This window comes from Doryrhamphus excisus, chromosome 22 (assembly GCF_030265055.1).
Source record: "Doryrhamphus excisus isolate RoL2022-K1 chromosome 22, RoL_Dexc_1.0, whole genome shotgun sequence".
Classification (NCBI taxonomy): Eukaryota; Metazoa; Chordata; class Actinopteri; order Syngnathiformes; family Syngnathidae; genus Doryrhamphus; species Doryrhamphus excisus.
In genome coordinates, this window is record NC_080487.1 from 3,212,440 (window position 1) to 3,224,989 (window position 12,550).

General features: G+C 41.9%; 2 protein-coding genes across 2 annotated transcripts in view; both read left to right on the forward strand.

Annotated features, from left to right (window-relative positions):
• The first annotated feature begins 774 nt into the window (after positions 1–774).
• Positions 775–1,835, forward strand: LOC131109555 (transmembrane protein 238-like). Its single transcript, XM_058061698.1, has one exon. The coding sequence runs from the start codon at positions 920–922 to the stop codon at positions 1,427–1,429; it is 510 nt and encodes a 169-aa protein (XP_057917681.1). The 5' UTR covers positions 775–919; the 3' UTR covers positions 1,430–1,835.
• Positions 1,836–2,848: 1,013 nt separating this feature from the next.
• Positions 2,849–12,550, forward strand: part of snx29 (sorting nexin 29) — a 94,988-nt gene continuing 85,286 nt past the window's right edge. Inside the window, exons 1-11 of the mRNA XM_058061693.1 lie at positions 2,849–3,270; positions 3,645–3,709; positions 3,963–4,015; positions 4,137–4,261; positions 5,450–5,630; positions 5,768–5,838; positions 7,066–7,326; positions 7,409–7,793; positions 9,243–9,355; positions 10,156–10,252; positions 10,381–10,463. Of these exons, the coding sequence (XP_057917676.1) occupies positions 3,264–3,270; positions 3,645–3,709; positions 3,963–4,015; positions 4,137–4,261; positions 5,450–5,630; positions 5,768–5,838; positions 7,066–7,326; positions 7,409–7,793; positions 9,243–9,355; positions 10,156–10,252; positions 10,381–10,463 (1,441 nt within the window). The 5' untranslated portion in view covers positions 2,849–3,263. The remainder of the gene's footprint in view (positions 3,271–3,644; positions 3,710–3,962; positions 4,016–4,136; positions 4,262–5,449; positions 5,631–5,767; positions 5,839–7,065; positions 7,327–7,408; positions 7,794–9,242; positions 9,356–10,155; positions 10,253–10,380; positions 10,464–12,550) is intronic.

Below are 12,550 nucleotides of genomic sequence, written 5' to 3' on the forward strand. Positions count from 1 at the left end.
TCCTGCATGTATGTTTGGAATGTTCATTTTCCAAAAACCTTTTTCATGCTGTCCTTATGTCGCGTTATGTATAGAGGGAAAAAAAAATTAATTTCATTTTGGGAAAAGGTTGTCGCATAAATGAATGTAGAAATGAAATACTAATGTTTTGTCATGTTGTCATGAAACATGATGATGATACGTGAGGGCTGTCATCGGGTGGGTGTGGCTTGTCTACTCATCCAAGAAGAACTGTGTGGTGGTGGACCATCTGGAATTACAGCGTGTCAACAGGTTTCTGCATGGGCGGGAGAACAAGCACATGACAGATGATATATCTTCCCTACTGCGCTCGAATGACTCGTTAGTCGCGGTTCGAGGTTTTCACTTATTTCTCTCGTTAGTACGACCATGGAAGAATACGATGAGGCAACATTTTTTAACGGATCTGAAAGTTTGACTCCCGACTCTGACTCTGGTGCATGCTCCGGTTGGGGCTACCTCCACAAGTCCATCATCTCCATGGTGATGGGGTCGATGATGTCTGCCGTCGGTGTTGTCCTCTTCCTGCTCCAGTTCTCAGGGGTATTGAACGGGGGCCGCCCTGTCGCGTCTGCTTGCCTGTCTGTAGGACTCATGTTTGTGGTAGTGGGCCTGGTTTGGATGCCGATACTGAAAGAGAAGAGGAGGCGGAGATGTTACTACCAAGAGGCTTGAGGATCCCCTGATACTTGACCTTGTTGTTGTTGCTGGACTACATGCAAAAACCAGGACTACATGCATAAAAACCAACCATAGAAGACTCTCTTACCAGGCTAATGTGGCTTCTTGTTGATAATCACATGTGTACATTGACCTTTGGCCGTTGTTACTGCGCAGAACTCCACCTGCTACTTCTAGATCCACTCCACTCCGCTCCACTCAACTCTGCACCCTCAGCATGTCAACCTCCGTGCAGATGGAACCGGTCCTGGAAAGGAAGTACGGAGGAGTCGGACGCTGCAAGTGTTCTTTCTGGTTCGCAGTAGCCCACGATATACTCGGCGTACTCATCATGATGGTGGGGGTCTTCGGAGGCCTGGTCATCCACGACCTCTTCATCTACGCCGGTGCCATTGTCATCTTCCTCAGCCTCATCTGGTGGGTGTTCTGGTACTCCGGGAACATCGACGTACCGCCGGAGGAGCTGGAAGACGACGTGGGAATGATGAAACTAAAAAGCAACAAAAGACTGAGCCGTGTCGTGAAGCGAGCGTCCAGCCGACTCTCCAGCGGGATTCGGAGCTCTTTTGGAAAAAATGGAAGGTCGCCCAGAGAGGGTGCCCGCATGGGAAAAACGGCTTCAAATGCCGAGCAGCTGCAGAACACTGATGAGTCGCTTTTCACTATTTATGACGCTGATATTGCATCTTCATCCAAACAATTTGTCCGAGAGACATTGTCGATATGAACGAAAGCTACACTCGTGTTTGTTTGTCTTTGCTTATGTTTGCTCTGTCATCACATTACACAGACACGAGTAATGATTAGACAGTGCTGGAATCCTGTCCAAAGAAGTTCACATGCTCTTATCTTGCTGATAAGATCAAGATAAGAACACCTTGCACACTTCACTTTTAACAAACTTGTCCCTATGATAATTATATAGGGAATATGGAGTTTCATGTCAATACACAAACAATGGAGGGGGTCTCAAACTCAATTTACCTGGGGGCCACTGGAGCTAGGGTCTGGGCAAGGCTGGGCCGCATCAGGTTTCCCCCCCCAAAAAAACGCATTTATTAAAAACAGAAAAATATACAAACTTTTTCACTGCTTTGGTTCCGATTTTCTACAATAAAAGCTCTGATAAAACATTCCACTGTTCTCAAATATCTTCATTTTTATTTTTCTGCACAAAATAAGATGAAAAATAAACAAATCAAGAATAACAACCAATCAGTAATAAATAAATATAATAATAATAATAATAAAAAGGCAAATAATAAAAACTTAAGAAACCACATATAGTTGGTGGGTAGACAAATTATTTTTTTCACATTAAAATGAACAAAGCATTATTAGATCCCTGTAGACATGACAAAACACGACTATAGTCACATTTATACTCTTTTTATTTACAACATATTGCGCAACTGCAGGGTCTTGAGACACATGCTAACTTGCAAACTAGAGAGCTAGCGACCTAAACGGTAGCCTTCAAGTTATTTCCTTTAAACTTAAATAGCCAAATACTTACCACTTCCACACGGATAGGGAGGATAACTATTAACAGTTATTTAACCTTTAACATGAACATTAATCAAATGTAATAATTTTTTCTGGGTACATGATACCATACAGCATCCATATCAAACTTGCGCGGGCCGCACTAACATTAAAATTTCATATCAAGGCGGGGGCCGTGTGTTTGAGACCCCTGCGTAATATCAAGCAGCAGGGGACACAAACAAATACAGTCCAGTCTCTGGCAACGAGTGACCAATATTTACATTATTTGTCTTTGCTGTGACTGTATTATGTGTTTGTAGTAATTAGTAATATTACATAAATCTTGAATTCAGCAGGTTCAGTACACATGAAGGCCAAATCAGCCAACACTGTCACTGCATGTTTCAGCACATTTGTGCTTTTTATTGTCTTCATAATGTCCATAGGGATACGTTAATTATAGCCACAACTGGTTTAGAGGCCTTGAACGTCACATCACATCGTATATATATCTGCTGTGTTTATGCAAGTTATATGAATAAATAATAAATGACAGATAACGAATAAAACAATGAGTAAAAAAAAAAAGCTATTAGAGACTTCAACTCCCATCGCTCCCTGCGCGTGGGCATATGACAGCTGGGTGTTTTGTCACGTGACGCGCACACGGCTCATCAGTAGTCGATTTTTAGCCTGCTTCCTGTTTTCGCAGTGTCACAGTCTGTTGTTAAGTTGTCGCACTATAAAAGTCACTAAAAATATATTACACTCCGGTTTGAAAAAACAAACAAACAAAAAAACGTACTTCGTGTGTTCGGTAGGGTGTGGAACACTCAAACGCAGATGTCACCACGCGGAAGTCGCTCAGCCCCGGCGACTCTCCACCGGCAGGCCTTTCCTCTCACCGACTGAACATCGCTCCGTTAGCCGTGTTTGGGTGAGTCAAACTCGGCCACGGAGGCGGCATGGGTCCGGCCCTTAGCTAGCTTCTGTGGTGGATAGCTAGCAGCTACGAGGAGCTATGAATAAGCAGCCGGCTTGAAGATCACTGCGGCTCAAGTTTTGTTGTCACAATGAACGGTAAGTTTGATTTGTGAAACCAAAAAAACATCATTTTAATGTGCTTAGTAGTTTAGTTGTATTTCTTCATTTTTTATACCTGTATTCTATAACCACACAATGGGTGTGAACTACCTGTTTATCAGATTATAGCCTTCTCCTAATCAATATGTCACTGCAGTTTCATATGAAGCTGGATACATTTTCTAGCATCTACATAGTACTACTAATAGGACAATAGAACAATTATCAGTCATTTATTTATGTATATGAGGTGATATGAGGGTGCGGCAATTGCAAAGCACATGCAAAAGTCTGTAGTTGTGTGACTGTTTTTATTACAATGCATTAGATCCTTCCTGAAAGCCAAATGTGGTCTTTCTTCACTTCCCCAGGCACTCTACAGACAGACGCCAAGAGACAGAACCTCCTGGAGAGGCTTTTGGATGCTGTTAAGCAGGTCAGTGTCAACATTTGAAAGTTACAGCGACATATCATGATAACATTAACTTCTTTGCTTGTTATTGTAGGACGAGTTGGCTTGGATAAACACTGAATGCAAGACTAGCCGATATCTAGCTCTAGAACCCAGTCGGAGACGTTATGGAAGGAATCTTAAGCCCAAATATCAAATTATTGTCACCAAAGCTCACCATAATATGTTTCACATGATACACAACTATGCTGTTTATCATTCACTTTTGTCTTCCCAGTGCCAGATCCGCTTTGGAGGAAGAAAAGAAATTGCAACAGACTCGGACAGCAGGTAAGACAATGGAAGTCATCCTTAAATGATTCTGTTCTCAGAGAGACAGACGGGTTATTTCGTTTCTGTGGAACTCACCTGTATATATTTTGTTCCTGTTGTCCTCTCCTCGCCACTGCAGGGTGATCTGTCTTTGTGCTCAGCTTGAAGCCGTCCTGCAGCATGGCTTGAAGAAGAGCAGGGGTCTGGCCCTCACCGCCGCCGCCCTCAAGCAGGCTGCTGGCTTTAGCAGTAAGGCAGAAGCAGGTACAGTACATGCTCGGGGAGGAGAAGATTGTTTTGCGTATAGACGACCCCGTTCCCAGAATACACCATGGCACCTGGCGGAGGTCTATGCTCTCTGAGTGCTTTTTTTCTGCAAGAAACAAAACCTGCAGCTGTGTGTGTATATACACCTCCTTGACAGGCTTTTATTTCCTTAATTCTAAAATCACAAATACTTCAACTTGCTGATATAGTTCATCTTCAAACAGCTAAAATAATGCATAAGGCTAAAAATAACCGATTAGCTAAAAATGTCATCCAATACTTCTCTACAAGAGAGGAGAAATATGATCTCAGGGAAGAACTACATTTGAAACACTTCTATGCTAGGACTACGTTAAAAAACCATAGCATTTCAGTATGTGGAATCAAACTATGGGATGGATTGAGTAAGGAAATCAAACAACGATGAGCCAATTCAAGAAACCATACAAGCAGTTGATGTTTGCTAAATACAAGGATGAAGGGTCTTGACCATCATTGGATGGTCATATCACCTCCTACTTCGGTATGTGACAAAAAATTTAATGTAATTTAATGTAATTTAATGTAATTTAATGTAATTTAATGTAATTTAATTTAATTTAATTTAATTTAATTTAATTTAAAACCCTAAACTATATTAGGAAAGCAGGAAGTGAACAAATGTAACAGTTACTGATTGTAAAAGTACCAGATGGAGGGGTAGGATTTAATAAGCTTTGTTTCTTCCTACTCCTTTTGGACATGTGGAACTGGGAACTGATTATGGGATGCACTCAATTGTAATCTGATGCATGTTCAAATGAAATAAAACCATTAGCATTTATGTTCTGCTGCAGAGCTTTGTGTTGGCTTCACACGGGGAAGTATAACTGCATGGATAGCCTCGGGATCCCATTCTGTTCATAGTCAACCGAAGTCGCCACAACCCCCCTAAAAACTGTGCACTATTTAAGTGCTGTTGTTTAACATTGCACAGTTTTACACCAATAGATGTTGTCCTGTTTTATGGGAAGTGAAATTCTTGAAGAGTTTAAGTATTAAAGAAATTAGTTCAAGGTGTTATATTTGTGTTACATTTATAAATAAATGATATTCATGTAAAACAACCGTTACTTTGTGTTGTTTATGTGCGCCTGTTCAAAAGAGTTGATGATTGTCGTATTCATTCTGCTTTTCTTCTTCCAGAGGTCACCTTCTGGTTCTACGTGAAAGAGCATCTCAACAGGCACGAGCTCCAGCGCTTCTACTCACTCCATCACATCTCCTCAGAGCTGGGGCGCGGTCGCGCCTGGCTGCGCTGCGCTCTTAACGAGCACTCGTTGGAACGCTACCTGCACATGCTGCTGGCTGATCGACCACGCCTCGGGTGAGTGGTGTTTCAATGTGTTTTTTTTTTTTTATGCCAGCGCCATAAACTCTTTCCCAATGAGTGCAGTCGTTGATATTTATGTGTGTTTGCGTTTTTATGCACCGTCTTGATTAACTTCACCTTTTTTTTTTTAGTACTTACTATGAAGAATGGGCTTTTCTGCTGGATGAAGAGCGAGGTAGTATGCTTCCCACCATGGCTGCAGGTGAGTTTGCAGGGTGCACATGCAATGCCATTTGTCAAAACAAAAAAGCAGTAATTTGGTGACTATTATTGATCATAGATCTGCTTTTCCTTGAACCATTTACAGCAGTGGTCTCAAACATGCGGGCCGTGGGCCAAATGTGGCCCGCAGGACACTAGTTTGAGGCCCCCGCCTTGATATGAAAGTTTAATGTTAGTGCGGCCCACGCAAGTTTGATATGGATGCTGTATGGTATCATGTACCCAGAAAAAATTATTACGTTTGATTAATGTTCATGTATCTCTGTGTGGAGTTTGCATGTTCTCCCCGTGCATGCGTGGGTTTTCTCCGGGTACTCCGGTTTCCTCCCACATTCCAAAAACATGCTAGGTTAATTGGCCACTCCAAATTGTCCATAGGTATGAATGTGAGTGTGAATGGTTGTTTGTCTATATGTGCCCTGTGATTGGCTGGCGACCAGTCCAGGGTGTACCCCGCCTCTCGCCCGAAGACAGCTGGGATAGGCTCCAGCACCCCCCGCGACCCTCGTGAGGAAAAAGCGGTAGAAAATGAATGAATGAATGAATAATGTTCATGTTAAAGGTTAAATAACTGTTAATAGTTATCCTCCCTATCCGTGTGGAAGTGGTAAGTTTTTGGCTATTTAAGTTTAAAGGAAATAACTTGAAGGCTACCGTTTAGGTCGCTAGCTCTCTAGTTTGCGAGTTAGCATGTGTCTCAAGACCCTGCAGTTGCACAATATGTTGTAAATAAAAAGAGTATAAATGTGACTATAGTCGTGTTTTGTCATGTCTACAGGGCTCTAATAATGCTTTGTTCATTTTAATCTGAAAAAAATAATTTGTCTACCCACCAACTATATGTGGTTTCTTAAGTTTTTATTATTTGCCGTTTTATTATTATTATTATATTTATTTATTTATTACTGATTGATTGATTTTTATTTATTTTTCATCTTATTTTGTGTAGAAAAATAAAAAAGTAAGATATTTGTTATTTAACAGTGTAATCGGAACCAAAGCAAAGTTTATTCATTTTTCTGTTTTTAATAAATGCGTTTTTTTTTTTTTTTGGAAAACCTGATGCGGCCCAGTCTCACCCAGACCCTAGCTCCAGTGGCCCCCAAGTAAATTGAGTTTGAGACCCCTGATTTACAGCATGTAAACACGAATGTTGCAAAAGGAATGCTTATTAAGGTAATAATTATTATTTCTCTCCTTTCTTCAGGTTTAAACTCCATCCTCTTTGCCATCAACATCGACAACAACGACTTGAACGGAGGGCCATCAAGAGGAGGCGGCTCCACCATGACGCACCTCCTCAAGGAGTCCACGCAGGGTATCGGCAGCCTGTGGAAGGAGTCCACACAAGGGGTTAGCACTCTGCTTCGAGAGATCAGCACCGCCACAGCCGTGGTTCCGGGCTTCAACCCCAAAGTGTACGGACCCTCTGACCCGCTGCCGGTCCTGCCGCGCAGCACCTCTGCCGGTAGGAAACACTTATTTAACCCCTGACCCCCCGACCCCCTAATGTTCCATTCCACTTAAAATGTCACCTTTTTCTTGCCCAGATTCAGGGCTGAGGAGGGAGCGGCGGAGGAAGAAGAAGATCACCAACATTATTTCCTTTGATGATGACCTCGATGGAGGGGCTGAGGATGAAGAAGAAGGCGAGGAGGACTTCCAGAAGACGAGCAAGAGTCAGGCCAGTCCTGTTCGGAGCAGCGTGGAGGAAGGGCTTGATCTCCTCGAGCCGTCTCAAAACGGGCTGGTGGACTCGGGTTCCTTGAGCTGGGTGGGGTCGCCCCGTCCTCCTCCTCGTACGCCACCCATGCCTACGCCTCCCCTGCCAGACAGCAAGAGTATAGATAACGAAGAGGAAGAGGATGAAGAGGACGAGGAAGAGAAGTATAAACCTAGAGCACACATCCAGGAGGAGGAGAGGAACAATAACCAGTGAGTTGTCAAAAGACTAAAGTCTCACACACACACACAGACACACACACACACACACGCCTGTGAAAGTCTTTTTCTGAACTTAAATGGATTATTCTATGCTATTAGTTCGACAATATTTGGAAATGCAAGTGTAAAGGTGACTATAGGGGTGTTAGTTCATGTCCACGGGGCTCTAATAATGTTAAAAACTGTATTTAGAATGTTCTAAACAAGTAACTACAAAAATATTATATTGATAAAGAAGGAACTTTACAGAAATTCACTCGTCTCGGTCGGGACTGGAACCAATTAACTAATAATAATAATAACGGATTACTTTATTACTATTATTACAGTATTATTATTACAGATTCCTCCAGACTAAATATACTACACATATAATAATATGTGTACATATAATAATACATATTTAGAATTTTGGATTTTTTCCCTTTTTCTTTGTGCAGTACTAAAAAATCCTTGCCAATCATTTATTCTTGCCATCACGAGGGTCGCCGGGGGTGCTGGAGCCTATCCCAACTGTCTTCAGGCGAGAGGCGGGGTACACCCCGGACTGGTGGCCAGCCAATCACAGGGCACATATAGACAAACAACCATTCACACTCACATTCATACCTATGGCCGAGGGTGGAATTGAACCCTGGTCTCCTAGCTGTGAGACCTGTGTGCTAACCACTCGACCACCGTGCAGCCTCCACTGTACTTACCTTGCTTTAATCAAAGCACTAGCTTCAGTGGCACAATCCAAAAAGCTGAGGTCTACCGCTTTTCCTCACAAGGGTGGCGGGGGTTGCTGGAGCCTATCCCAGCTGTCTACGGGCAAGAGGCAGGGTACACCCTGGACTGGTGGCCAGCCAATCACAGGGCACATATAGACAAACAACCATTCACACTCACATTCATACCTATGGCAATACAGAGATGGCCGAGGGTGGAATTGAACCCTGGTCTCCTAGCTGTGAGGCCTGTGTGCTAACCACTTGTCCACCGTGCAGCCTCCACTGTACTTACCTCGCTTTAATCAAAGCACTAGCTTCAGTGGCGCAATCCAAAGAGCTGAGATGAGGTCTACCGCTTTTCCTCACAAGGGTCGGGGGGTTGCTGGAGCCTATCCCAGCTGTCACCCTGGACTGGTGGCCAGCCAATCACAGGGCACATATAGACAAACAACCATTCACACTCACATTCATACTTATGGTGAATTTGGAGTCAAGAATTAACCTCGCATGTTTTTGGAATGTGGGAGGAACCTTGCCAATCAGTCAAATCAAATCCCCCCCCCAAAATGCCCCCCACTGAAAAAGAAAATGAGACATCCCAAACTAGATCTTCTTGTTCAAAGTCTCAAATGTCAGAATGTTACATGCAAGCTGAGTGTATCGATTGCCAAGAAAGGAAAGGTCACAGCCAGCCAGCCAGACTGAACCGTAAATGTTCTCGATTTAGGATGCTGGTGGGAAGTCTGCCCAGCGTGTCCACATGGAGCCCCGTGCAGGTCCTGACGGACCACAGCAGCTCAAGCATCCTCATCCCCCTCAACGCCGCCACCCCCCAGCCAGGTAATGTACTCCAGACGGGACCCCACACAAGGAAGTGAACATCTAAGCCAGGGGTGGGCAAACTTTTTGACTCATTGATATAACAAAATTTCCGGGGGGGGGCAGACTATATATTTTACACGTAACAGTCCACCTGGTATTATTGTATCTGTAAAATTGTCATGCAATCTGATATTATTATTTATTATTTTATATTTATTTTTAAATATTTAAAAAATAATAAAATATTATAAAAATTAAAATAAAATTAAAATAATAATTATTATATTATTATTATGTAAAATATGCAAATATAACAATATTATTATATATAATTAATATAATAATTAGCATTAATATAATAAATCTAATATCATAATAGTTATAATAATAATATAATAACTATTATTTTAATTTTTATTATTATTATGTGCTTGTGTCTCTTTTTTCAGGAGCACTTTGTAAACAACAGACCATGTCAAATAACGAAATTGATACAACCATCAAAAGGTTGGCGCAGGCCATGATGCCAGGTTGTATGTTGAGTTTAAATTAAATACTTTTGAAAGATTGGGCGGGCCGTATTCAAACACTTGGCGGGCCGGATGTGGCCCCCGGGCCGTAGTTTGCCCACCCCTGATCTAAGCAAATATGGAGTCCACGTTAATTCATATCTTCAGTAATTTAGTGATCATTCAAGAACGGAAGGTTCTGTCGTGTGCAGCGGCAGCTGTCAATCACTTCTGTAAAAGCTCGGATTTCCCTTCATATGAGCATTTCTGTTCCTCCTTACAATGACTTTGATTTCTACGTCGTTTCAGTCAACTCCGTGGAGGACTCGGCGGCCTTTCCTGCTCAGTGTGAGTCAGCGGGACCCGCGGAGAGCTGCGATAGCCTCCGATCATGGCTGCCATCGAAGTAAGCATCTGCTCCAGTCATGTAGGATGTGTTACGGTGCGAAGAAGAGTATTAGACTTAAGCCATCTGCTCCACAGCTTTAACTTGTGTGAAAATACTTTGACATTCAGAATATTGATGTGTTTCAGTATGGACTCCAGTCCGTTGGCGCGGTCTGCTCCCCTCGGCAGCGGGCTGCCAGCATCTGCTCTGCCAGAGTCCATGACAGTCGGTGAGTGTTTCTCAGTTTTCCATCCATTCCTTCTGTCCTGCCTCTTCTTGCTCATCCGCTACGCCATGTTTGCCAGAATTCTGACAACAACAACAAAAAAATCACATCAGTGGCTAATTTGTGGACACTTTCAAGTGTTTTTCTTAAACTTTGAACAGCGTCTTGGCCAATTTACGGCCATGTTCTAATTTTAATTTAAAATTTTTAAAATTTCCTACACTCCGGAACGACTACTAATCGCTTAAATACTGTGCCTCTCACAAGTCAGCGAGGAAACGGTAGCTCTTTCTTTTGCATATCAGAAAATGCAAGAGGTCATTACTCAATAGAACACCTATTGGCCAATGGACTGCTCTGCTGGGAATAATGCATTATGGGAAAAAGTTGAAATGGCTGTTTTTTAAAAATAATTTTTAGCTTATACTGGTAAATGTCTTGTATATTTCTTAGGTGTACCTTTTGGGTGTTAAGTTGCTGTGTGATGATTTTAGTGTTCTTTGTAAAATGACGCTGGGGACCGCATTGAGTGAGTTTATATATAAGATGTGCCACCATTTGTAGGGCTTTCAAAACAAAAAAAAATCTGTAAAGAAAATTTATTTAATTCCCGTACATCGTGAAACATACACGGTTGTAGTGTCGAAAAGAGGCCTCACTGAGTTTTGGCTCAAACTTTTGGGATCTTTAAAATATCTTTTTAAAGCTGAAACCTAGTCAGCTGACCTTTAAGACCTTTAAAAAAAACAATGGAAGTGTTTTAAAATCTATTCTTCAACTCCAATGTGATGATAAATCCTTTTGCTATATTTTGGTAAAGCTATACCAGTACAATTTTATTAGATTTCATTACAACCTTTCCATTAAATCTTTTTACTGCCTTATGATGAAACGAGGGAGGTATTATTTGATGAAGTTTTAATTACAAATGAATTCAGCTTTATAGAGATTCAATTGTGTAAATGGCCGTTACAGAGTATCACAGTTTCCAGATCAATGTCAGCATTATCCACAAGGTGGCACTGTTTGTCCAGTAAATAGACATTGACATGAATCCGCTGCCTCTTGGGCATCAGCGTTCACAATGTCAGTGAATGTAATTGATGCCTTCTTTTGTAGCACCTAAGATATTAAGATACATGTATGGATAGAGAGGCAACATCACAAAGGCCTGAGGAGCCAAGAGAAGAAGTGAAGGTGGTCTGTGAGCTCAAGCAGAATCCGCATTAGGAAGATAATTATGGATGGAATCGTGTTCATCTTGGTCCACATGTCTGATTGTACAATTTCCAACACCAAAAAAAAAGAGTGACACATTTGTATGTGTTGGTTGGCACTCCGGAATGAGACCAGCAAGTTTTCTTATTTTTTTTTTTAAAATACTTGATTCCGTGTGTGTAGGGGGTGGTGGGAAATCACATTATAGTACAGCCCCATTCTCCAGGTGTATGCTAATTCGTCATGGGAAATAAAAAGTAAGAGTAGGATGTGACAGGCTGAGAGGAAATACATTTAACATAATAAAACCATGTCATACTGAATTGTAATTTAAAACAAGTAAAAAAAAAAAAAGATTTTCAGCCACATGACGTACTGAAGATACTGAAATGTGGCTGAAAATGCCTGAAATAAAAAATAACAAATAAGAAAGTAGTCACTTAATACCACGTTTTTCGTCCTCCAGTGAAATACGAGTAAAGTGAAGCTGTGATGGATCCTAGTGGGTCTTCTCAACAGCTGCCATCTTGGCGGTAACGCCACATCGAGAGACAAAACTCAGCTTTGGACGCACAGTAAACAAAGTGTTTGGTCTCTCCTTTTTATGGTGGGGGGGCGGGGTGGGGAACCACCACCTGGGCACTCTCATTCTTTCAACTGTGAAATGACCATCTGAGTCAAATAGTAAGATTAGCAATTTATTCTATTTGGAGCGAATACAAGCAATTGCAGTGCCAGCGCTGGAGTGAGCGGTCAGCCACTAACCAGCCCAGTCAAGCCTGAGTGGTATCCAAAGTGAAGCTGATTGATGTTTAGCTAGCCTTGAAATTTGCCATGAAAACTCCTTTTATTCTAAGATTCCTAGACTATAT

Excerpts from the sequence above, each read along its gene's own strand:
- LOC131109555 (XM_058061698.1), top strand. The coding sequence starts at position 920 with ATGTCAACCTCCGTGCAGATGGAACCGGTCCTGGAAAGGAAGTACGGA.